Here is a 26,739-nt window from a genome sequence, read left to right on the forward strand (position 1 = left end):
ATGAGAATCTGTACAAGCCCTTGGATATTTCATATTATTGCACTTAGAGCTATAATGTGGAATCCAATATTATGAACAAATGGAAGAGTTCACATTGAGCTGAATTTCAGCTTTACTAAGTAATATCTGATTTTGCAAAAAAGATCCTCCCCTCTTCTAGTTTTATATAAATAAAAGCGCAGAGAAATACTTTTGAGATGTGTTGCAATGTTCTTGCAATATTTGCATACTGCTGAGTTCTGTGCCACAGGTAGAATTTGAAGAGGAAAGATAAAATTGAAAAATCTGAATAAATCAAATAGGACAACATGCTGTAGCTAAATTAACAGAGCACCCTACAAACAAATACTCGCTGTGTCTGAATATAAAGGCATAACTTCTGTCCCTACTGAACAAGAAAAGTCCCCTTTGCATGGTTCATCTTCTGTGGGTTTTGTACTCTTTTCCTATCAGGTGTTGAATTCAGACTTTTTGACAGCAGAGATCAGAACACTGGGAGTTTTTTAAGCCCTTATGTTGTGATGTTTTTATCTACTTAACTTTGCTGTTGTCTTTCCATGCTGTTGTTGTGCACTGGTCCTTGAGTTTTTCTTTCAGCCAGGAAAAGTATCTTTAGTGGTTGTTTCATGTGGTTTCAGGACAGAAACCAAAGGAAAAGGACAGTTTTTCAAACACAAAGGATTTGCCATTCATCCTGAATTGCTCTGGAAGTCAGGCATGTGTGGTGAAGAGATCAAGGAGGAAACACCTGCAAATGGAAGTAGGAAAATGTTATTTGCTTCATTGCCATGGTTTTCTCTGCTTCAGGGGTGGCCAAAGTCACTGAGAGCTGAGCCCTCTCATCAGCAGAATAGAACATACCCTGTCATCAACCCCTACACCCTTGACATATGCTGTTAAAGGCTGGCATACTGTACCACATAAATCTTCCAGGGAAGTGGGCTTCTCCATTTCCTAATATCAGTTTTCTCTCTTTCTCCACTTATTTAGGGGAATATTAAGATTATTTAGACTGATATTTTAAAACATAGAGGCCAAATCGTGGTGCACTAATCCACATCGTTTTCCCAAATCCAGACTGGTCCATTTGTCAGGAGTCACATTACAGATTAGCCACCTCTAAGGACTGGATGTACACAGAGAATGCCCATTTTTCAAAAATATAAACCACAAAAAAGAGCTCTGGTATAAATTTCTCCTTTGGTTTTAGATGTTTTTCAAACATCTAAATAGAATTAAATTATTTCCTGATAGCAGTGCGTCTATCCATAGCCCTACCCAACATGGGACCAGAGTGCAGCACTGGGATGCTCACAGGGATTTATTCCTCAGTAGGCAAATTTTGTGTTTTGTATGTAGTTGGTTGGCTGGCTTCTATTTTAGGAAAGGAACACACATTAATTTAAGGATTGTAATGAAGCTGTGGCTGTATTGGTGGGGCTATTTCTAATTTGTAACAATGTGTATCCCTGGCTTATCCCTGGCTATGAAGGTGCCATCGCTATAGAGGAGAGCTGTTCTAAGTATATAATGCATATTTGAAAAGCTTGAACTCATTGACCATGATGCTAAAAGCACAAAAAGGGTTTAACAGACCTAATTATTTCCCTGGCCCAGAATTTTGGGGCATTAATCTCTAGAAGAGTCTATATGGCACATGGCTCTTTTTCCTATGCCTTTGGTGGAAAATGAAAAATAGGTTCAGTGAAATAGCTTCAGCAGAAATGGCTCTGAGTCTTCATTTTACTTTTGAATGAAGGCTGAATTATCTCCTTTGGTCAGGCAGAAGATGTTACCCTGCTCCAGACATATGGCCTGGAACAGCTCCCTGGGGGCAGAGCTCTGCCAGACACAAAGACATTTTGTCCCAAACACTCTTACACCAAGCAAAGGGGGAGCTGGTAACAAATATTGTGCCATGACTTTATAATGTGGAAAGATCTTTATCAGTGTTGTGGTGCAAATGTGACAAAAGCAGGAAGGAGGTGTGGACTTGGAAAAAAGTACCCAGAGTCAGCAGTCCAAGACCTTGACCACTGCCTAAGGGCTCCCCAGCCCAGTGGGCCTGGACTGTGGTTCCTGACTCAGAGCTCTCAGTACAAAGTGCTCAAGAATTCCCATGGAAGATCTCTGAGAGGAAACACAGAGCATTAACAAGAAAAGAAAGCTCTTTGGCTTTTCTGGTTTGCTCTCAAAAACTAAAGATTGTGTTTGACAGGAAACAGCCTATTGAGTGTCTCCCCAGCACGTGGAGCATCCTGGTGTATATTTAAGCTATTCCTAGAGTGTTCAATAAAAAGAAAGGTCAGATCCCCACTGTAACCAGATGCATGGTTGACATGAAAAGGAGAAACCCAGCAAGGTCTCTAAAAGCAAATCTCCCACTGGTCTCAAGAACAGAAGATTTCTATATCTGACTTCCCTCCAACAAGTTCCACAATATGCTTGCATAAATCAAAGAGCTGCATATACACCATGCTGCCCCCCTTCACTATTTATATTCCCTTGGAATGAAAAATAGCTCACCACCTGCCTCATTTCTATCATAATGTAACAGGTCATAGAGTTAGCACCCTTCTGAAATGAATGGCAGAATCAAATTACAAAACTGGTCACCTTATACAACCAAGACATTTGGCACCTCACTTGAAACCTTTCCATAGGAAATACAAACATCTCATAAATAGATAAAAATGTTATTTCAAGTGTGTGTATTGTCACTAAAATACTTTCATTTCAAGCCTATATGTGCTAAAATTATGGAACTGTGTGGGTGAGAGTATAGGGATTTAATATTTTATCAAAGTTTTAAAGTAAATTTATAGGAACAATGGAGCTTTGCTGATGATATGGAGTGTCTCTACAAGATATGAATTTGTTTCAGCACCAGATCGTGGGACTTCTCCGAAGAATAAATGGCTAAGGGAAAAAATAACATTAGGCAGCAATAGACATAGGTAAAAGAATTGGAGTAGGTTTGGTATCTGGAAGAAGGAACAACTTCAGAATAATTAATGCTTAATGTTAAAACTACTGATTTCAGTTGAATTAATAACAACTTTTGGTCAAATTAGATCCAACGAATCTTTAGAAATACTTGGGAATCTTTTGACAATTATTATGAACTCAGCAGATCTGAGCTGGACTGAAGGGAAATGCAGTGAAGATGAAAATAAAGGAAACCTGGGGCAGGCAGAAGGATGGAGAGAAATCACCACCACAGAGCTTCAATGGCAGCTGAAGGCGGTAGTAAAAAATAATATTATTGAGGACACATAAAAATAGACCAAAGAACATTTCATGCTATTTGTTGCCTGAAAATAATAAGTGTCCGTGTGCTGTCTAAATTTGCTATTCAAGTTTTACTACTTTATTGGTTTGAACGAAGCAAAACTGGAGACAATATTTTAAGGGACTTTGACCAAATCAGTCAAGTTTAAAGAGTTTCGTAAAAGTGAATTCCAAACAATAAACAAAATTTTATTCATTAATGCTTTTGTGACATACAGCAATGTCAGCAAGTTGAAAAATAATATTTGGTTAATTAAAATTAATTTGAAAGCTGTGATTATCTTGTCAACAAGAGGTAACAAAAAATACCTCCACATCAGCCTCATGCTCCTTTCACAGTCTTTAAAGGACTAACAGCTGAAAAGCCATGGGGAGCTGCTGGTTTGGTACCTTTGCAATGATCCCACATTGAGATTTCCCCATGGAGCAGAGGCAGAAATGTTGATTCTGCCTATTGTTGTATTTGCTTAACACATTAACAGAGGAATTTGGTTTCTGGGGCAGTCAGTGAGGCATTGTTCTTTTTCCAATTGAGATTAATTAGATCAGTGGGAATTTAGAATGAGCAGAAACTGCATGATCAGGGACAAAATCCACTGCTTGCTTATTCTGTATTAGGGTTGTTGCATTCCAAATGCAGCCTGTCCAAATGACCAGTGCTTTCCATTACTTCTTTGGGAGTCTATTACACAACAGAATCAATGTGATTACCAGGAAATTTCCCTCAAAAATGAGTTCAGCCCAAATTAGCAATAAACTGTTTTAAAAGCCTCCATTTTGAGCAATGCTGACTTGAAGCATACCAGGCAGTGCAAATAACTTCCTTTGAAATTAGGTTTTTCACTAGCATTACTATGCCATTGAAAAAGGAGTCAGTTCGAGTTTAACAAATACAATAAAGAATAAACTGGAAATAAAAAGGCTTGAGCCAAAGGTGGATGATGTCTAAAGGCTGAATACTGGCATGCTGGCACTTGGTGTGCAGGAGCTCCATCTGCCTTCCCACTTTTGTACTGCTGCAGAAAGGCAGAGTTAAAGCATTTGAGGAATCACAGTCAGCAGCACTGTGATGAGTCACTGTAACTTTATTCCACTCCAATAAGAGAGCTTTGTCCCTAAACTAAAATTACTAACTGAAAGTTACAAAAGACTTCCTAGGAAGAACAAGGACGTTTTGGAGAACGGATTCTTTCTCCATTAGTAAAGACCAAACATTTTACAGAGTTTGTTTCTTTCTGGTACAAGAGACAAATCAACAAATGATGCATGATGCAAAATAAACCTCCTGTGGAAAGAATAGATGCAAAATTCTTGACATTTATACCAACTGAATCTTGTATCATTATGTATATGAAATCTGGATTGACTGAAAACATCTTATATAAGATAGTGTAAAGTGAAAACTAGGGTAAGAAGAATGAAGATTTGAAATTCTACAAGAAAGGATGCAAACTGGAAATGTTCTGTTTGCTTCTTCAAGTCTTTGCAGAACCTGATGATGACACAAGGCCCTCGGCTCTTGTTCAAAGAACAATAGAAGAAATTGAAGAAATGGAAGATTTTAGTCCTCAGATGAGGAAGAAAACCACCCCTTGGTGTCTGTAAGAGCAGGAAAATGAAATTGCATATTCAACTGCATAAGAGCTTTCAAAATTCCAGGCAATGTTTATTTTCTAGGGATAAGCAGAAGACAAAGCATTCAGCCCCTGTGCTGGACCCCTGCCATGTAAAGGAGAGCTCTGCCATTTTCCTTGAACACTCCAAATGTCCCAAGCATGTGTTAAGCAGATTCTTCTCCAGTCTGAGCATGGGAAAGATGTTCTCTGGCTGTGAGAGCTGGCAGATGCAGCAGGCTGGGTCACTACTGCTTCACACACTTGTGCTAGCACTTGTACACACCAGAACCTACAGAAAGCTGAACTCCATCTGCTGATCACTGGATTGATCTGTGCCTAGAAGATTCCTCCAGCCCACAAGACCTCTCTGCACCAGGCATAGCTGCATGAGCTCAGTGTTTACTGACGGATTTGTGCCTCACCATAATTCTCAGAACACTGTGATGTCCAAGAAAGCCTATTTCGTACTGCTACTTGACATACTGAAGAGCAGAGAATAAAAATACTTGGTAATTACCTGACCTTAAAGGAGATACTCTCTTGGTGTCATGCATCAATCACACTGAATTTTCCTGCTGCTAAAAACTGACCTTTAATTGCGAAGTGGGTATTTTATCATATTCCAAATTTACAAAGTCTAATTTAATGCACATGATTCAATAACAGTGGTATCCACAGCACTGGGTGGGAAAAGACTCATGCAGGATTATTAGGGAGGCAGAACCTCACAGTGTTCAGGACTCAAATTCAGAAATTCACTGAGATACTTTGGATCTTGTAGGTCTGTGATATTGAGAGCTAGGAAACTTGTCATAAAAACCTCAATAAAAATAATTTCTTCATGTTTCACTCAGCAAAACAAAAGAAAAAATTGGCATAAAGTTTTACTATGCAAAGGTATTTCCAATTACATTTCCCCAAAGTTGTCAGTCTCAATTAGTTGCCTTGTGTAATAAATCTGGTATAGCATCATCTCTTTTTATTCACACTATCTTCATCTGCCTTGTGTGATTTCAGCACACACAAGGGATCACCAGTGAAGCTGTGCCCATTTGCTCCAGCCACTAAATTTGTTCCAGTAAACCACCAGATGATGGTGGATCTTCAAGCCACTAACAACTGCAAGCTACTTGAATAGATCTACTTTAAACTGGCATTTCAAATCAAGTTTTATTAGTTTCTTTATGTAGGCACAGATAAGATCAACCATCCTTCTTAGCAAGATGGAAAAGCCAAGCCCCCCATGCTCTCAGAAGCACAAAAATAAGAATTAAATTAGGGTAAAAAAGCCAGTAAACTTTACTTAGCAGAGAGATTGCACTAGTGTGACAAGTTAGATGAGAATAACTTGGCAACCATGAGGTAAATGAAGATCAGATTCCAATATCCCTGCTCCACTCATCATTTTTAGCCTTGTGACTACACGAGCGAGACTGGACACCTGTGCTGGGCAGGATCAGAGCTTTGGGGATCAGCTTTCAGGTCTGAGAGCAGCACTTTTCAGAGATCGCCATGGAATTGGCTGAGGGAGAAAAAACAGAGAATGAATGAGTGTGATGATTCAGGCTACACAAAACAACAAAAAGAGAATCCTGAGTGACCTTTCAGGGCGAAAGACTCAAGAAAAAGTGATGTGAGTTGGTGTGAGCAGAAAAGAACAGACACAATTTGCTCTCAACAATAGCAGAGTGCAGCAATCTTATCTCCTACCTGTTACTCTCTCAAAAAATCTCCAACCAAAAAACCCCAAACCATTACAACTTATGTGTAATAAACACATTAAGTATCCTAGCTCTGCTAAGAGCAGGTCTCCCAGGAAAAAAAAGCTTCATCTTTCCTTTTCTATTTCAGTAGAAGACATAAACACAGTTTCTGTCCTGATCAATGACTCAGTATTCTGGAGAAGTACATTTGGTTTGACACATTGAATTTTCTCTGAGGAACGTTGCTAAAAGTCCTCATATTCAGCTTCTACTTTGGTCTGAAATAAGCTTAACTTTTAATTTCTCGGATATTTATAGAGTGAGACCAAAGTGACATTAAGAAGTGTGATGTGTTTGCTTTTTTTAAAATCATGGTGGTCTACAAGCAGGCCACTTTGTAACATCAGCTGAAAAAAACAGACAAATGCTATCAACCACAGTAAGAAATCATGTATACAGAAATCATGTATACAGAATGATATGATAAATATGGAGGATGGTGAATTTTGAAGGGTAAATTATTTCAACAAAACCCTATCTATTTTTTTCTGAAAAAAACAACTCCAAAAAGACGTGATTGCAAAGTAAGATGGAGCAAGTGTAGTTGTCACAATCAATTATTGTCTTTCAAGTGCAGGAAAATGACAAATGAGCCATTAAGAGCTGCTATTCTTTATTTAGAACTGAAAAAGAGAGAAATGAATCTGCAAGGGAAAAGATCTCAAGCTTTTCTGCATGTTGATTTATTTCAAGTGAAAGTTATGTGAATATATGAAAGAAATATCTTCTGCAAGGTGTTCATCTTGGTAACCCTGCAGACCTGTTGTGTGAATCTCGTTAGGACCAGTTTATAATAATTAGTCTGTGGAACCTGTAAAGAGGATTTCTGCAGCTGAGATTCTTTTTTTAGCCAGCTGTAGAGATGATCTTCAGCAAAAAGCAACTTTTTAATGCCCGGTGATATTAAATACCCTGAGGATGAGGGAATTTGCTGTCAGCAGAGAACTGACAAGACAGAAACAAGCCTTTACGTGTCATCCTAGTGTGTGTGAATACACATAAAATCAAAACATTTCCACAGGGCAACTATGATGGGTAAAAATGCTCGTGGTGGGCAGGTGGGGGGTGCAGCCAGGACCCTCTGAGCGCCGCCACTCTGTGTTAACACAGAAATAAAAGCCAGCGGCAGCAAGGTAGAGAGGGTAGTCCCTGAGCACAACTTCTATCAGCAAATGATGTTCTCCTTTATCAGCGATTAATCAGGGACGACTTGTTAGCATCGGGGGCTGTGTGAACACCCGGGGAGGCAAGTGGAGCCCTCATGTTCGCTCATGGAACCACACCCTGAGGGAGCGGGACAGCGGGAACACCTGGAACACCTGAGCACCGGCAGAGACCGGGACACCGGGATCACCTGAACACCGGCAGAGACCAGACACCGGGAATAACAGGACACCGGCAGAGACCGGGACACCGGGAACACCCGAACACCGACACACCAGGACCACCAGAACCGCCCGCTGCCCCTCAGCCCACAGCGAGGGCTGGGCGTGGCGCTGAGGAGGGACGCGCTCCCATTGGCTGGCGGAGGGAGGCGGGAGAGACGGAACCTTGTGATTGGTCGCTACCCGCGGCGGGGCGGGGCGGTGTCTCGCGAGAGCCGCGGTCTCGCGCGGCCCAGCCCGGCCATTCCCGCCCCCGGGTCCCTGGGCCGGCGGCGGCGCCGCTCCCGCTGCGGCGGCCCCGGTGAGTGGTTGTGACCCGACCCGGCCGAGGGGGGACGGGGACAGGGCCAAGGTGATCGGGTCCTGACGGTGGGAGGTTGTCTCTGGTGCTTTGCCCCTGCTGTCTGCTCGCCGGACCGCGCGGGCACGGCACCGCTCCGTGAGGGGGTGCGCGCTGTGGCCGGGCCCCATCGCCCCTGTCTGTCCCGTTCCCTCCTTGTATCCCCGTTTCTCCTTCTCTTCCCTGTGTCCCCCTTGCCCGGTGCCCCTCTCTGCCCCTTCTTTCCCCCTTTCCCATCTCTGTTTCCCCTCATTCATCCCCTCTCTCCCGTTCCCCCTTCCCCTTCCTCCTCGCCCTCACGGGGCCACGGTCACTGGGTGCTATCAGCCCTCGTCCTTCTTTTTTACTCTCCTTAAAGACCATGGTTGTGGCTGTTCCTCTTCGGTGAGGCTGCACCTCATCCTTGGAAAAAGATAATTGAGAGAGGAAAAGTTTGGCTGGTGGTGGAAGGGAGTGGAGGAGGTTCCTTTGAAGTAAGAGCCAAAGTAGATTGTGACTGGACTTTGCATCTGTGGCGTTGCATGTCTGTGTGTCCGTGTGTGCCATGGCTAAATGTGCAGTTATTTTATGGAGCCACAGCTCTGTGAAGAGAAGCCCACAAGTGCAAGACACCTGAAAACCATCCCTGGACAATTTGGGAGGCTATTGGATATTTGTGTGTGTGTTTTGTCATTTCTCAGCTTCTGATTAAAAACAAAAATCAGAGAAAGATGAGCTTTCCTTTACCTTGTCTTATATTGTAGAGGTTAATAATAAATACTCAGACTATGCCCATTAAAAATTTTAACACTTTTCCCGGAATTATTTTAATGCTGATCACAGAAGTAGAGTTGGGAATTGTAATGGCTTCATTTCCTTGCTCTTCTGCACTAAGAGAGCTTTAATGTTAGAGTGCCAAGGGTCGATGTCTGTGCCCTGTTCCCTATAACTGCTAATGAAGCCAGTGGTTAAAAACCTTTTAAAAACCTCACAAATGTGTACTGCTCCAGAAGGACACAGATCACTGCTAAGAGCTGTTATCTGCAAACCCAGGGAACTCCTCAAACTAATGAAGCAGTTTGATTTACATGTATGGTTGGGTTGTCACCCTTCAGCTGGAGTTTTGTGTACCATGCATATAACCAGATGGGATTTATGATTCAGGGCCTTCACTTCCAATATTTGTTATGATTAGAAACCTCTCCTTCAGTCAAGGATTGACCTAAAATAGAAAATGTTATTGGTGGGAAGCTGTTCTGAGTCCTTGCCTTTCATTAATGGGAATTAATTTATATATACTAGTCTGTAGCAAAATGGTAGCTTTAAATTAATGAACAGTCTGGGTTTATTATGTTTTTTATGAGACAGTTGAAAAGATGCAGCATTGCTGCTGTTGTCTAACTCTAGACAGCATAGTAATGACTTGAATTTTGCTTATATCTGAAAAACCAGTTGAATAAAGTCAGGTTTCAGATACAAGTTAATTTTTAATTTGCCTTCCTGCTTTTGTTTTCTGGTTTTGAAATTGTCAGTTAAAGCTTGACACTTTGTTCTTTCTGGTTTTATTTTTAGTAGAGCAAGCTGAAAATCTGCTGTCTTATCTAACCCTTTACAAATTTTCTCACTGCAACTTTCAGCTTTCTCCTATCTTAGTGTATTATTTTTAAATGGCTTTACTGGCTATCTATCCCAATTACCTCTTCCAACTGGTAAATTATTCCACCAGTTTTATATGGGAAAGCACTTCAAACTTTCATTGCCTTTTGTCTTACTGCCTTAAAAGATAATGGTGTTTTTTAATCATCTGAGACTAAAATCCTGTATTAATTGTATGTTTTTCTTATCTGTGGGTTCTTCTTTTAGCACACGTGACAGGATGTGGGACATCAGTAATGGTTAATAGAAGTTACTTTTTTTTTCTTCTTCTTGTAGTGGCAGTTTTGACAAAATAATCCAAAAGGTCCATTGGACATGTATGAAGCTAAAAGCATTAAATATAAACGAATATAACAAAGATTTTGTTATTTCAGGTCCTATAATGCACTAAAGCTTAATCCAGAAAATAGTCCAAGACTTGCTTCTAACACAGCTTATGGTGTGGATGTTCTGGGGACTTTGTGTTTTAACTGGAACAAGTGTGTTTAGATAAATTATCAGAGGATCTGTAATCAGGATTACAAATTGCCAAACAATGCATGGCCACACCTTGGTAATACTGGGCTTTTTTCCTCTTTTTGTCTCCTAGAAATGGCTCTGCTCTCCGAAGAGGCCATGCAGTAGATGTGGTGCTTAGTCATGGCATCAGAACTGTGTAAAATAATCTCTGCGGCAAAGCTGGAAAGGCATAAGAACTTGTTCTTGAATAACAGAAATCTCCATCATTTCCCTCTGGAGTTACTGAAGGATGAGGGGCTGCAGTACTTGGAGGGACTTTACATGACAAGCAATTCCCTGACCACATTGGTACGACAGTCTCTTTATTGCAATGTTTACTGTCTGTGTGCTTAGCAATGCTGATTTTTGAAACAGAAAAAAAGAGATTATATTATAGATAATCTGACCCTGAATGATGTCATCAGCTGTAAGATGTGAGTATTTGAACTTGCATAGGTAATGTAGAGAATAATAAATGGATGTTCATGACATTTTATGGTTACCCTTCTCAAGCTCTCAAGACCTTCTGGGGCTTTTCTTGTCAGGCTTGTTGTTCTGTAGGGGTTTTTTTAACCTATACATTTTACTCACATAAGTGGTCGGTTTCTCCTGTTAGATGATGCTGTGCAGTCTATTCTACATTTCTTCATTAGGCTGAATGACTTTCTCCCTTGGTGTGTGCCTAATTTCCAAGGCAATGTCAATCCCAGGGTCTAATTCCATACCTGTTAAGGTGCCAGTAAAAACTTGTATCTATGGGCTGCTGTTGGTAGTAGAACACAGTTATATGTCCCAATTAATGTGGGACTTTCTTCTGGGGTTTCTTCTTGTTGTGTTTTTCTTCCCTGAACTGAAGAAATTCCCACCGAGTCAATGTTGTGACCTCAAGACTCAGTGTGGGGCAGCTAAATAACTGTGAGAGATGTTCTGAGCTGGTAAGACTCTAAAGGATAGAGTCAGAACTCGCCACTCTCAAGAGGCTCAAGTCTCCAAATTTTCATTTTTGGTTGCTTGATTGGTTTGGATTTGTTAGTTGGTTTTATTTGGTGGGCTCTTCCAGGGTATGAGAGGTAAAATAGTAGCAATGGTATAGGAACTGTAGGGCATGACTACTTAAAATTCACCAGAATTGTACAGTTTTCAGGGTTTCCTAGAACGAGTCCAGTACTCCACTTTAAGGGCCAAAAGCTGAAAGGATTCTGAAGATTTTATGCCTTTTCTTCATCTTGAATGAGTCACTTAAGTTGACATGTACTGTAGAGAATTATTTTAGCACTCTGGTTTTGGGCAGTAATTTAATAATGTGCAATAATTTAACAGGAGGATAGGATTCATGGTTACAAATCAAAACTGCTATAAAATTAGCCAAAGGCTGTAAACAGCTCTGCCTTGACACTTTGTGAAATTCAGTGATGATGTAGTGCAGTAAGTTCACAAACTTTGCACTGCTCAAAAGATGAAACAATAAGGAGGGTTTTGTATGGAAGTGTTAAGACCTAGATAAAGAAACTGAAACAAAAGTTAAAATGTAGGTCATACTTAGGCAAAATTGCTTTCAAACAGCGTGAAGCAGAGCTTGATTAGATTCACAGCAATCAGGATAACTTGCTCATAATGTGCCTTGTTGGGCTCTCATTCAAGTGCTCAGCACTATTGTTGGAACAAGGCAAACAAATTTGGGTGTCATTCACTGAGCATCTGTTCCACAGAAGAGATGTTGGAAGTTGTAGTGGACCAAAATAGATCAAGTCAGCAGCATGTTACAAAAAAAGGCAGATGTCTTTTTGGAACATGGAAAGTTTCACAATCTCCATTAACAGCAGAAGGAAGTAATTATTGATGCTGTTAAAGCACAAGCTGGAGCAGAGAGTTTCATACCCATGAACAGCCTGGGTGAACTGGAGAGAACCTAGAGAGCAGCAGCAGGGGACCTTTAGAGAGCATGTCCTGAGAGAAAAGGTTAAAGGTGATGGAGAGGAAAAAACAGGAGGAACAGGGGAAACAAATCGCAGAGACTTTTACAGAACAGAATTTCATAATGAGGTTTTTTGGTGTCCACTACTGCTAAGACAAGTAGTGCTCTCAATTTTGGTAAAGTCATAGGAAGTCAGGTACACCGGGGCAGTGGGGGGAGTGGAAATCTCAGCTGAGAATACTTGAAAACAAATTATTGAAGGAAGATGTGATTCCTTACACTTCTCTAATGCAAGGTGATGAGGAATAGCTCATCAATAAACATTTCAAATTGCCTGAGCGTTATTGAAAACCATCAAAACAGAACCTGAGCCATATTTCTCTAAAATTAGGTGGTACTTTTGTCCCACTGGTTCATTCCTTCAGAATTCTGAAAATAAATGACTAAATCAGCTTTTGTTCTTTACTCTTCTCAAATGACTCTTGTCCTTGACAGATGACTCTTCTGAAATGTCTGGGATAGTTACTCTGACAGAATTTACCTTGGCTAAGAATAATTTCATTTTTGTCTCCATTGGCAAGATGGAAGTGATGGAGTGCTGTGACATAATGAATGGATCAAGGAGCCATACAGCACACCTGTATCCCAGCCCCAAATCTTCTCACTTCCCAGTTCATATTTGATCACATGAACCTTCCAGTACCCAATTTCTCCATCTATTAAAAGGAAATAGGTGTTTGCCTTGTTAGCTCTGTTGGAAGCAAGATCAAGAGTAATTGATTTTAATTTCCTACCTCAGAATGCTGTCCTGTTCTGACAGAGCAGCAGGTGGAATAGTGACAGTAGTTTGTGGTTCAGGTTAACATGCTAATCGTACTAAAGGCAGTAGGATGGCAGTGAAATGGACTTTTCCCGCACTGTTTCAGTTAAGGCTGGGACGTTTTTGTGCCTGGGCCCATTTTCCCTTAGGAGCTGCGGTGTTTGCCCGGTCCGGCCCGGCCGGGGCGGTCACTGCGCTGTGGCGGAGCTGCCGCCAGGGGGCAGCGCCGGATCAGCGACAGCGCTGCCGGCCGTGACGTCACCGCCGCGGGGCTTCACCTCCCCGGGCTGAGCCATCGATCGCTGCTCCCGGGCAAATCCGGGCTGTGGACGCAGGGCTAGCACCGGGCGTGCTTGCTGCCTGAGAACATCACCTTTTTCTATAAGCATATTTCTCCATCATCAAGTTATGAACACAAAGTTATATATTTTAAAGAATATAGCTATTTAAAGGATCATACATCATGTTTATTCACATGAATATTTCTAGTTTTAACAAGAATTTAATTATGTGATCAAGCTGCTTTTGAAACACAGTCATTTCTGCATATATCAGTATTGTAAGCCTTTTTTTTTTCCAGTGAAACAAATCTATGTTAAAGCAGGTTTCTTAAGTAATAAAACTGTCTTAACTTTGAATAATTTTGAGTATAGTTTCCAACACGACATCTGAAGCTTGTGAAGCCAATTTTGTGATATGTGCTCATGGTTATAAATGCCACCAAGGAAGAGAATTACAGCTAGGGATCAGTTGGCAGTTAAGAAATGATATGCATGTTAATATGTAAATATGAAAATCTAGTTTGATGGATTCAGCAGTTCTGGCTTGGTGGTAATTGATCAAGCTACACAAAGATTGTAGGTCATTTCCCAGTTTAGCAGCATTATAAAATACATTCTGGTTAGACATCTTGTGTAGTTCTTGTTCTGCTTGAAGTCTGTAAAGGCTGCAACTTCTTAGCAATCTCTTGCCTTCAACTAACTCATTTATTTGAATATATTTTCAAAAGGAGATGAGGTAATCTATCTTTTCAGTCTCAGAAATCTGACTCCCATTTTGCTGAGGACATGATAATGTCACTTCTAAGCTGTAGTTTTGTTCAGTAGCGAATTGCTCACCCGGGATGTATCTGACATTGCCCTGATGGACACTGGGGGTATGGAACCAGGGTACTGTATAGACATTCCTTGTTGCCATTTTTCCTGCTCACATGTTGTAGTATGGTGATTAAAATGACTTGGGTACACATTGTTTGTGTGTCTGGTTTTTGTTTAGAAACCTAAAAAATCTCTAACTCTCTTTCAGCCAGAAAACCTTGCACAGAAGCTTCCAAACCTCGTGCAATTGTGAGTTTGTGTAGGAGTTCTAATATATTTTTATTATGCTTATCTGTCTCATCTTAAAATAATCTAGAATCTATTACTTGCATATAATTTCTCTCTTAAGTGTGGAGGGTTTTCTTGGAGGGCAAGAAAGGGTAATTTTTTTGTTGTTGGGTTTTCTTCATTTGTTTGTTGTTGGGCTTTTTTTCTGACAGAGGTGTATTAAGTCCAATTTTAATTTTTTTTAAATTTCTTGTTTATTAAATGAGGAGAACTTTATACCACTGTCTGTGCTGCTGAGGGAAAAAGCCTTACCCCATAAATTCCGTGTAGACTTGTCACACTGATAAAGCCCTGGAACCTCCCAGTGCAGTGGTCAGAGGGTTGTGACAGAGCCAGAGTAACAGGTTACAGCCTCCAGCCCATCCCTTGCTGCTCATTCCCACCCCAGCTCCCAGGGTTTTTATGATCTCAGTCTTGCTGATTGCAGTAATCAGTTTTTGGAACCAAGTCACAGATTGTCAAATAGGAGCAGGGATGAGCATGTAGGGGTAGTAACTGTGGAATGATGATTGCTGTAGGCAGAGCAGTTTATCCAGTCTTGTCCAAAAAATGGATGTCCCATGAATTGGATTATTTTGACAATTTAATTAAGCCTCTGAGACAATGTTTTTCTTCCTTCTTCTTTTCTTATAAAGTTGTGATTCCCTTCTGTGGTAGGATTGGCAGTGGGGGATGAAAAGGAATATCCTCTTCTCCCCTTTTAAGCCCTTTGTCTCAGTTTCACATGGGTACCTGGTGGAGCATTGATTGTTTATTTAATGGCCAGCTCCACACAGGAGGTGTTTATCTGAGGAGTCCATGCCCTCAGCTGTCTGATCTTGGCATCCTCATGTGGCCCTTTAACCCCACCTTGCTGGTGCCTTGTCCACAGTGTGACTGAACTGGTTTGTAGGTCACTGCAGTCTCTGACTCACTCAAGAGCAAATCGTGTCTGATCATGCCTCTGTCTTGAGAGCAATAGAATTAATATTTTCATATTTGATATCATGATTTGCTACTGGGCATCAGGAAACCTCTGTGTTATTTGATACTGCTTTTAGGAAAACCTGTTTAAATTACAGTTTAAAATAATTTCTTACAAACACTGATTCATAGGAGTCAAGCCTATTTATTTGGTGTTCAGCAAGCTCAGTTGTCCCACCATTATCCCACACATTCTGGTGGTCTGGAGAGAGCTGCAATGGGCCTGTGGTTTGTGTAGCTCTAACAGGACAAGTCAGGTTTTGATGAGACAATAAGAGGTGTTTTGTTGTCAGGGAAGAGACCACAAAATAAGGATTTATTTAAAGAATAATTTGGTAGAGTAGCTTTCAATTTTGAGAGATAAATAATTTTTATTTTCCTAAAAGTTACATCCTTAGTTATTTCACTTGTGTGTTTTTCTTTATCGTGCCCCTGATGCTGGGCTACGAGCTTCTCATAATAAAGGGGTTTTTTAGCTTAAGTGAAGTAGTTCACAAATATTTTCAAGAGCTTCAGCTGAAAAGGCTAAGAGAATGCTCATCCTATGTTTCAACAAACATGTATGCTATTCTTATGTTTGTTAAGTTTTTAGCAAACTACAATTTTTAAAGAGAAAGAGAAGGTTCAGGTGCCCCATGCAGTTGGAATGTTTGTGTCTTTTCCCTTGTTCTGTCTCCCTGAAAAGAGAGGTTCCTACTTTAGGAAATGCTCTTGGAATACAGTAGGAAAAAGCATGCCATGAAAATAATTCCATGTGTGCTGAAGCACATTGAACACTGAGTACTCAATATTCCTTTGCAGTTGGATATCAGTATTGGAAAATTTTGTTACTGTTATTTTCTACAAGATACAATTGTTCTTTTGCAGCAATGATGATTGAAATCTGAAATGTGTAAAATCTAAGATCAGTGTTTATGTTACCAGAAGTACTGGAAGTGCTCCATCAGAGGGTGCTGAATATTCTTAGTGAGAGATCTGGCCACCCTCTGTAGCTGCATAAATAACCATGTGCAGGATTGGGTTTTTCTTTTGAAAAATGTACTTTAAGCTTGAAAAACCCACTTTGAGTGAATAGATCATGTGCTTATTTCTTCACTAAAGGTGTGAGAGTTTATGTGTAGGGGAAAATATTTGTAATTGTATAACTTGTGTGGGTGTGGGCTTTTTTGCTTGCCTTGGCCAGCATTTAGTGTCAAATAACCTGGTGATCAAATATGATTTATTCTGGTTATTCTCTCTGTTTATTCTTTTCCCTTTTTGTTTTCCTCCATATGACTTGCAAAATTAAAGCCTGTTATTATTGTAACTGTGAATGGTTTGTTTTACATAATTGTATGTAATTTTCTTTTATTTTTATGGTAAACATTTAATAATCCAAGTGAAACTTAAGTACCTGTCCATTGCCAGTTTATACAGTTTCCACAGCTTTTGTAGTCATAGGGAGGAATGGCTTTGAGGGTGCTCTTTCAGTCTGAAACTGGATATTTTGCAAACTGACTATGTAGGAGAAGTCCTTGAGGGTAACAGGTGGTGTCCTCTGCTTTTTCTCCTCCCCCCAGGTTCCTTCATTCAAATAACATGGTTGTTGTACCTGAAGGTAAGTAATCTACCAGCTCACGATAAGTGGCAGGAATCATAAAATATTAATTTTTCTTCTTTTGAAGAGGCCTACTTTTCCTTTATTTTCCCATAAAACATTAAAGATTTTCATACAAAATATACCAGTGTAGGTTTTAGTTGATAATGTCCTTGTTTATGCTATGTTAAATTCTTTTAATGACTTCTCAAATGCACCTAAATGCTGTTTGCTCCAGTTCTAATTGCAGAAAGGGAAAAGGCTAAATGGCACTCATCTGCAGAAACTAAAAATCCAGAGTGTCTGCTGCTTTCAGGCAGTTACCACACTGAATACTCTGCTGGTTTAGATCATGACAGATTTGAAACCCAAAGGAGCAAGAACTTGTACTAGTTTTTTTCTTTGTCTTAATTGCAGTTATGCTCCCAACTTGAGGAATTTATGTTCAATTTATGCTCTTTCTGAATATAAAATTATATAGTCAAAGGAAGAGAATGGAGAAAGTGGTTTCAGAGCAGAATTGTGTGAGGAGGGTCTGGATGTGACGGTGTTCGCAGGGGCCTTAGGATGAGGGAAGATATGAGAATGTTGACTCCATGTTTCAGAAGGCTTGATTTATTATTTTATGATATATATTATATTAAAACTATACTAAAAGAATAGAAGAAAGGATTTCATCAGAAGGCTAGCTAAGAATAGAAAAGGAATGATAACAAAGCTTGTGACTGACCGAGACAGTCCAGAGAGCTGGGCTGTGATTGGCCATTAATTAGAAACAACCACATGAGACCAATCACAGATCCACCTGTTGCATTCCACAGCAGCAGATAATCATTGCTTATGTTTTGTCCTGATGCCTCTCAGCTTCTCAGGAGAAAAAATACTAAGGAAAGGATTTTTCAGAAAATATCATGGCTACATTTGGCGATGGAAGTACTGTGTACATCACTGTGTTTGTTCCCCCTGTCTCACTGCCAGCAGAGCTGTTTGTTAGCTAGAGCAGCATTTCCACAATTGATGTCACTGAGCTGTGAGACCGGCTTTAACACCTCGAGATGTGCTCACACACAGCTGTTGGCTGCTGGGGCTTGTCCTCCTCTCACAGTCCCGTGAAGGTTTTAATGTCACTCCTGGGTCACATTGATGCTTTAATCTGTTCTCTCACAAGCCATTGGCTCCCTGGTTAAGCTGCAGTTTCTGGACCTGAGTGACAATGCCCTGGAGATCGTGTGCCCGGAGATCGGCCGCCTGCGCTCCCTGCGGTACCTTCGCCTGGCAGACAACCGGCTGAAATATTTACCTGCAGGTGAGTGCAGTGTCTCAGAGCTCACAGCCCTCACACAGCCCTGCAGCCTCACTTGCCAGGTGATCTGCTCTTGGTGCTCTGAGTGCTACACCCTGCACTTGCAGGATTGCAGTTTGGATTGCTCCCAGTGGGCTCTAGTTAGGGAAAAGCTGTGCTCTGTGTGTTTGCGGTGTCCTGAGAAATGCTGCTGAAGTGGGAAAAATGTATTTATTTAACAGCCTTTGCCATCGTATCAAGAAAATATTGAACTTCTTTGAGAAGACATAAAATGCCAATGACAACTGTCATTATGATAAAATGATGTTCCTTCCTGTTTTCCACAATAGAAAGGATTCCAGTCTTTCCTTCCTCTTTTTTTTTTGCCCAACAGCCCCAATCCCATGTTTTCTAAAAAGACACATGTCTAGTAGCTTTGCCTATGGCAGTTCTAGCTCATTGTGACAGTAGATAACAAATGTTTGTCTTGCTAGTTTATAATAAAAAAGCAAAACTTATTCAAAGTAAATGTGACACAAAGTCAGAAAAAGTTGGCCATAGGCAGATTTTGAATGATTTTTTTTGTCTTCTAAATACTTTGATAAGCAGATATAAATTATTATTCTTCTATCACCCTTATATCTGTTCAGATAAGATGATGGTGATTTTCAAATACTTTTTTAATTTTGGTTTTTCATTTTCATTTGGTGTATTTGCATTTTCTGATCTGCAGAGATGATAAAAATTTAAGGCTATGATTTCAAAAAACTGCTCTAACTTAATCTAACAGGATTAGCTCTTGGCTCTATTTTAACTAATTTCTCAATGTGACCTTCATGTGTTTGAAGTTCACATTGTTTATTCTCAAGAAATGTTCTGCAAATGCTCCTTGAAGTTTTGGGTGCAGAAATCTTGCTGTCCTTTCCTTGCACTTTTCTAGACTGCTTAAAAAAAGTCAAAGGATGGTTATGATTAGAAAGAAAAAAAAATGTATATGACTATGTAAATGCTCTGGAATGAAATTAGATAAACCTGTTAAACATTATGACCCAGGGCCAATAAAATTTCCATCAATTTTCAGATGTCCTACATTCAAAAGAAAGGAGTGACTTGAGTGTGCTTTATGTTCCTCAAAGATAATTTACCTTATGGTGCTGTACCATGAAAGAAAGACTTGTTCAAAGAAAAAGTGACACATTTTCTGCAAAACTTCACACATTAACTTAAAAAGGTTCCAAAAAAGACTTTCAAAAGGATAATTTACATTACTGAAGAGTTGATTTGGAGTCTACCACATTTGATTAGGAACTGGTATCAGCTGACACTTGCTGCATTAAATTTCTCCTGAAGTTTATAGAGAATTTGGTCCTGAGCATTGTCCCTGAATGTGTTTTGTGTGTGCATGACAAGTCTGCATGCTTAGGAATACTGCTGGTGTTGCTGCTTGTGCACTGGGGACTGCAGCAGTGTGTGGTCTTTGTGTTTGTGGTGGTGTCCCTTGTGCCGCTGCCGGTACTAATCCTGTCCCTGTCAGTGGGACTGGATGTCACGCAAGTGTTACCTGCCCAAGCAGGATTAGCCTTTCACTCACACTGCATCATTTGCCCACTGGAGAGTTAATCTATTGCACTGTTTCCTAAACAGAAGTTAAGGAATTCCCAAAGAGGGCTTCCAAGCATGTTTTCTTAGATGTTCTCAGTAAAATTGTGAAGACTTCAAAGACTTCATTTAAAAAAATCTTAAGAGTTTCAAAATAACACTTATGTTCAACAATTGAAAAAGGAGAGCAAAATAATAAATTGTGATGGATTGTTTCATCCTTAATTATACTGGTAGCATGAATCTTCATTATAGTGTCAGCTAGCATTCTGTTGGGAAAGCTGGCAAAGTTCAGCTGAGCTAGGATGGGATTCCACTGCAGTGCATCATTTTACTGCCTGTTCACTGCTTTCTGTGCAGCAGACACTGCACTGCTAGGGAAAGACAGCTCTAAATGGCTCTTAATTTATAATAAGGAGCCATTTAAGATATGACTTAGCTTCTACTTGTGCAGAATTTAAAGATCTGCATTTTAAAAAGTGCTTTTGGGTTTAGATGACAGTCATTTATGGAAATTACTTCAGAGTGGTTGCACTGGCATTCCTCTTGGGTCTCCATTCCCCGTGTCTGGTGTTAAAAGTACTGTCAGTTTTTTCAAAATTCCATGGATATCTAGGAAGATACTCTCAGTAATATCCTAAATCAATTGCTAAAAAATATCTTTCTTGCAGCTGCAGAACAGTTGGATGGTAAATGTTTGCTGTTATGTGTCTGAACAACCCCACTGTTCTATTGCATTTTAATTCTTAAGAATGATTCTGTGCTGTGTCTTCCTTAATTGTGATTAAGAGCTGGAAGAAACAATGCAATTAATAGCATATGTTGATTCATTATGCATTTTTAATGGTTTTGTTCCACAATTGTGCTCTTAATGTTCATTTTTAGTATTTAAGATTTGCCTTATAGAAAGCAAATTTTAAACTAATTGAAGTGGTGTGCATTTAAGATTTAGATTTAAGCCTCTGGTCTGATTGTAGAGATTCTTGAGGCTCTGATAGAGGTTGAGTCTGTGCTGTGGTTTATCTACACTGGGATGGGCAAGGTTTTAATCTCTTAAGTGCTTGTTTTAATAAAACATGGGAGAATTTAATAATGACACCCACTCTGCTTTTCTCAGGTATGGTCAGGATTGTTAGTGAGTTTTAAAAAATCATTTTAAGGCAGGAGATGGGGGAGAATGATAAAAATACATGCAGCAGTGTGGAGACATCAGCTTTAGCTTCCTGAAGAAATCAGGCACTACAGGACTGATGATGGAAAATGGGCATTAGGTGAAGCATGGTGATGGGGAAGCACCTTGTGTGCAGTGGCACTCTGGTATTGTGAGTGAGAGTCCTTCCTTTGTGCTCAGCAGACACTCCCAAATCACTGCCACCCTTGGGTCAGATCTGAGCTTTGGCCTCAAGGCTCTGTGTTTGATTTGCCACTGCTGAGGGGGCTTCCATCAGCCTCCTGCAGCTCTTGTGAGAACTGCTCAACTGAATTCTCATCAGCTGAACTTGATGAGAATTAAAGGGAAAAATTTGTCCAGAATAAGCGTGTAGAAACTGAAATATAATAGCAAATGGCTGGAAGAAAATGCTTTGTGGAATTCTCTTAATGTCATATTTTGAATATACTTTAGATAAGATTAATAAGGGGACCAGCTTCTGCCTAATGCAGAGTCTTCAGTATCTACATTCTGGGGTAATCAGAATCCCTGAGAGGTTCTGCCTTTCAGAGACGAGCTGATTAAAGACTTGCAGATAAGTAAAAAGAGATTTAATGTTCTAAAGTTCTCTTGAGGACTTGTTTTCATTTAAATGCACAACATTTTTTTGTTCTGTAAATTGTAAATCTTGTAGCTGCTGTCTGTAGCAGTTTCTTAGTTCATTTATTTGGCTCTGATAAAAGCAGTTCTTGAACATGAAGTAAGTTTTGTCAAGTTATCTACTATTTAAATGTAGCACTTAAATAATCTAAATTCTTGAGGGCCATTTGGAAATGTGTGACACCAAAGATGTTACTGGAAGAAGTCAGCACAAATGAAAGATGGTTATTTTATTTTATTACATTAGTTCATGTAAGAGCTTGACTTAGACGTGACACTGTGTTTTCACAGTAGCTGAACTTTATTTTTTCAGAGATTTCTCCTTTTGTTCAGTGAATTGATATTTCATTTTAAGTTAGAATCGTAGAGTTTGTTCTGTATGCATGTACTGTCAGAAGAAAATCTTCTGAATGTTTCTGAATTCTCTCACTCACAAATTACTAACTAGAAGGGTCCCCTTTGTTTCTGATAGTTATAATGCATATGATACTTCAGCTCCTTTCATTCTTGAGAAATAATATTTCTCTTTGTGTAAATAGTTATTGTGTCATTTGAAAAAAAAATAATCCAGTGAGATGCATTATAAAAATTATTCTTGAAGAGTCCCAAAGCCAAGATTCTCTGTTTTGCTATTACCATTTAGATTTGGTTTGACTTTAGCCTTGCGGTCTTTTGATGTGTAGTGGTGGCTGTTCAGATTTACATTTTGGTCTTATAGCTGGAATGCATGTTTGGGGAACAGATGACTTAAAAGAGGGTGGATTATGCTCAAATTTGGATTCAAGTTTCTTATTTGACAAGGATTAGATTTTTTTCCCATTATTTGAGAGGTACTTCTCTTTAGAAACAGCAAGTTTTGTACCATCTTGTTCTAAGATTTAATTAAAAGTGAGGTTATGTTTACTCAGCACATGCTGGAGTTAATTATAGATTTACTGAAATGAAAAGCTTAATGTTTTGCCAAGTCAAGAGCAAAAGCTAAGTAATTAAAGAAGAGGGTATGGTTTATGATCCCAGCCCATCTTTTGGCAAAATTCCCTTTAAGAAGAGGGGAAAAAAAATCAGCAGTTGTCTTTACATGGGTTAGACCATGGTTCCCTTTGTGTTTGTTGTTCAGGAACTTTAAAAACCAAGACCAAGAAAAAGAAAAAAGTGACCAAATAATAGCAAATTTGTTGGTAGCAGTCGGATTGCTGTTTGTTGGAATGTCAGAGGGAAGTGCAGGTGAGGGAGCAGCTGAAGGGGTGCAGGTCTGTGCCAGAGTCCAGGGCACGTTCCTCCCAGCAGAAGGAAAATGTGGCTCCACTGCACATCCACACCTCTGGGTTGTCTCTGCAAGCTCCTGCAGCTTGCATCCACTTGTTGCCATATTGCTTCCTTCAGGCAGACTGAAGGAAAATGAATTTGTGTGCCTTTGGTGTATTTAAAGTGCAAACTGCAGCAGTGTTAGGGGAGGTTAACAGCACAGAGACCCTTCCTTTCAGTTCTCTTCAAATCCTTTTCCTTTTTAAGGCAAATTGTTTTAGAAATATAATCAGTTTAAGACTCATTAAAATACATTTGTAGGCTTATAAAACTTTATCTTCAAAGCATTTGAGAAAGATCCTGTGAAGCTGATAAGGGAGTGTTATTCTCATTTTACAGAGTGGAAAAAAAGTGTTTTTAACAGAAGTGATTTGCTCCAGGGCACAGCAGGAGTCAGTGTTAGCCAGAAATAGAACTTGGGTGTTCCCATTCCATTTGTTAAGACCACACCTTTTTGAGGCTGATCATATTTAATGTTAGGGAGGATTGAGTCTTCCCACCCATTATTAGGAAATTAATAATTATCTCTCCATAATGAATAACCCTCTAAGTTAATAGGAAATTAATAGCAGTAAGATCAGTGAGTTTTGTAACTGAACCAACTTGTGCTTCCAGAAGGCTGGAAGAGTTCAGGAAGATGAATTTTGAAATACGTAACTTTTATGGATAAATACTACATAATTTTCTCTTGCATTGGTAACTTCAGTGTAATGACAAGGAGGGTTCAGTCGTTACTAAAATTATAAATCAAATGATAATTGTTTATTGCTGCTTTGTCTGTTTACACAGTAACCCTTGGAATGTTGAGTGATTATTGCAAAGTCTGCTTTGCTTTGGAATTTGCTTTACTAATTGGGGACAGGAGAAACTTCCAGATATGAAAACTGCATATTCATTTCTCTCACTTTTTTAATGTTGCTGTAAAGTACAATATCTGTATTTACTATTCATACCAGTATTTAAGTGGTAAAGACTCCTTGAATACCCAACTTAGGATTCTGAATAGCGCTCAATATAAGGGATTTCAGTAAATCTCAAGTAAAGGCACATAAATACGACTTCTTCCCTCCCTTCTTTTCACAGTAGATTTCCACTGATGGGTACAGCATGCCAGTAATTCAATTCTTACTGTAGACCCTGGCATGAAAATATGTGGTCCTAACTCGTTTTTTTGAATTTGTGCTCCACATTTTGATTTAGAGGCTTCAAAATCAAGGGAATAAATTTGGCTTCTTACCTTTTCTCCCTAGATTTCCCTTCTGCTTTTATTATTGTCTCTGGTTAAGGCAGATTGCTTTGATACTTAATAAAATTCAAATTTTTTTTATAGTGGTTCTGAATTTAAAAGCAAAGGCACAAACTGATGCAGACCCTGTTCTTTTTTCCAAGTTGGCATAACCTTAGTCCACTCTGCTTTCCTAATTTAGTAACATGGATAAAAATATGCACGACGGGACAGGTTTGGTACGCCAGGCACCCATCCAGGAGCGTGGTGTTTTTAAGTAAATGGACTTGTGGGGATTTGAGGAAAACACAGATTAGGTTACATGAGCTTTGCACTCTGGAAGTATGTGACTATTTAAAGGAGCATAGCCTCCTAAATAAAAATGTTAATTATTATAATAATATGTTGTTTTCTGTGAAGGAGTTGATGCCTAATTATTAAAAACAAGGTTTTCTTTGCACAGATCTGTAAAATATATGCTCTGTTTCATAAGTCAATTCCACCTTCAGTTTGCTGTAGAAAACCAAGGGTCAGCATACTGAGCTTTTACATTACCTCTTAGGTTCAGCAACAGCTAATTATAACTTTTTCCTAAATCAATGCAGAACTTACCCACACTTGCCTGTTACTGTGTTGTGTTTTTCACATCAGGATTAGTAAGGCTTTGGTAATAATGCTGTGTTAATCCAGAAGCACAATAAGAATACCTGATAGTATCTCTAAGTCATTCCTTAGATTTCTAGGAGGAAAAGCTTTTAAATGTTTTGGCTTTGTATAAACTCCAATACAGCTCTATCCAGGCAGCCTTTAAGGACTAAATTTTTTTTAAGGGAAAAAAAAAGAAATTACAGCAGGGAGGGGTCAGGAACAAAATGGCAATGTGGATGGGAAATGATAGGGGTTGGACTCTGAGACTGCCAGGGGTGACCAAAGCACAGGGCAGTGTATTGTACAGCTGGTATTCCTTCTGGATTCACTTCCATGCACGTCCAAACACACTGGTACCTATTTAATTAAAGGATGTTGGTTGCTTGAGATTTTATAACAGGCTGCCTTGCTCAAACATTTGGTTTGGGTTAAAATCTCAGGAGGACTGCTAGTACTTCTGAGTGCTTGAAATTTATGGGGAGGGAAGTGAAGACAGAGAATAAAAGAATTCCACTAAATTCCTGGAAATTTTCCTTAACTGAAGTTTTTCCTGTATACCCTCACCTGTATAGAATGTCAGAATGAGTCATCTGTGCTTAGAGCTGCTCACTGTTCTCTCTTTGTCTGCTTGCCCCTTCTTAGTGTTATTTTTTTCCACTTCCCCGCTGTTGAGGGGCTTTTAAAAGCCTCTTTGTTACTATCATACAGCATTTCTCGGTGTACCATGGAAGGTTTGTAATGTCACTGGATGCTGGTAACAAAAATAGTATAAACATAGCCAGAAAAATTCCAGACCTATATTTTATGGTTAAAAATGTTGTTCCAATGTAGGCTTTTGTTCCAACACTTCGTCCAGATGGGCTTCTATTGGGTGCACTGGAACTGAAATATTTCCCGTAACTGTAGCAGAAATGACGTTAAGAAACAAAAAATCCAACAAAAGTATCTCTTTCAACAATGGCCTGCGGTATTCCTGGTATTCCTCATTCTGGTGGTGCACAGCAGGTCCTCAGAAATGCATGTGCTGAGTATGTATGTGTTGTAATTCAGTAATGTGAAAACTAATGGGAACCAGTTGGAGGAAGGCATCAGCGTCTCTCATTGTTAACATTTAAATTAGAGATTCAAATATTGCTTTGTGTACCAGGCTTATTGGACTAGAAAATTCCATCTTAAAATTTGCTATTCTAATTTTGAGCAATCACTGGAAAATGTATTTAGAAATTAGGCTCCTTTAATGAGCATGGGCTTAGTTAAAAAAAGAAATTGTGATATGGTTCAGTGCATTATATTTTCAAGTACCTGCAATTTTGTGAAACAGATTTTAAGTTCTGTGGTCATTTCATATCAGAAAAAAAGATGAGACACAAACTGAAACTGAAGCCTGGCATGGAGGCTTCATGTCAATAACTGGAAGCCTAAAATCCTATTGTAGCACAGGGTAACAATGAAGTGTTCTCAGTTTTCTAATATTAGTTTTATCATATTTAAAGGTCACTCGAAATTGTAACATAACTTTATTGATTTTGGTTTTTTTCTTCTTTCTTGCACATTTTAGCAAGATTATAATGATTTTGGCTCAATCACACTTTTTTTTTTTGGCCTCTAGCTTTAGTGATGCTTTAACTTGAAAAAAAATCTGTGCCTGATTGAGTTTTGACTGTATTTAAGCATGAGCAGTAT

General features: G+C 39.4%; 1 protein-coding gene across 2 annotated transcripts in view; it reads left to right on the forward strand.

Moving 5' to 3' along the window:
* The first annotated feature begins 8,293 nt into the window (after positions 1-8,293).
* LRRC28 (leucine rich repeat containing 28) overlaps positions 8,294-26,739 on the forward strand; it is a 52,149-nt gene continuing 33,703 nt past the window's right edge. Inside the window, exons 1-5 of one of the 2 annotated variants that reach the window (XM_030955251.1) lie at positions 8,294-8,356; positions 10,620-10,837; positions 14,569-14,609; positions 17,171-17,208; positions 18,356-18,493. In XM_030955251.1, coding sequence (XP_030811111.1) covers positions 10,655-10,837; positions 14,569-14,609; positions 17,171-17,208; positions 18,356-18,493 — 400 coding nt within the window. In that variant the 5' untranslated portion in view covers positions 8,294-8,356; positions 10,620-10,654. Of the gene's footprint in view, positions 8,357-10,619; positions 10,838-10,862; positions 10,963-14,568; positions 14,610-17,170; positions 17,209-18,355; positions 18,494-26,739 lie in introns of those variants that run through there. The other variant, XM_030955252.1, reaches the window with a different exon arrangement.

Source organism: Camarhynchus parvulus, chromosome 10 (assembly GCF_901933205.1).
Source record: "Camarhynchus parvulus chromosome 10, STF_HiC, whole genome shotgun sequence".
Taxonomy (NCBI): Eukaryota; Metazoa; Chordata; class Aves; order Passeriformes; family Thraupidae; genus Camarhynchus; species Camarhynchus parvulus.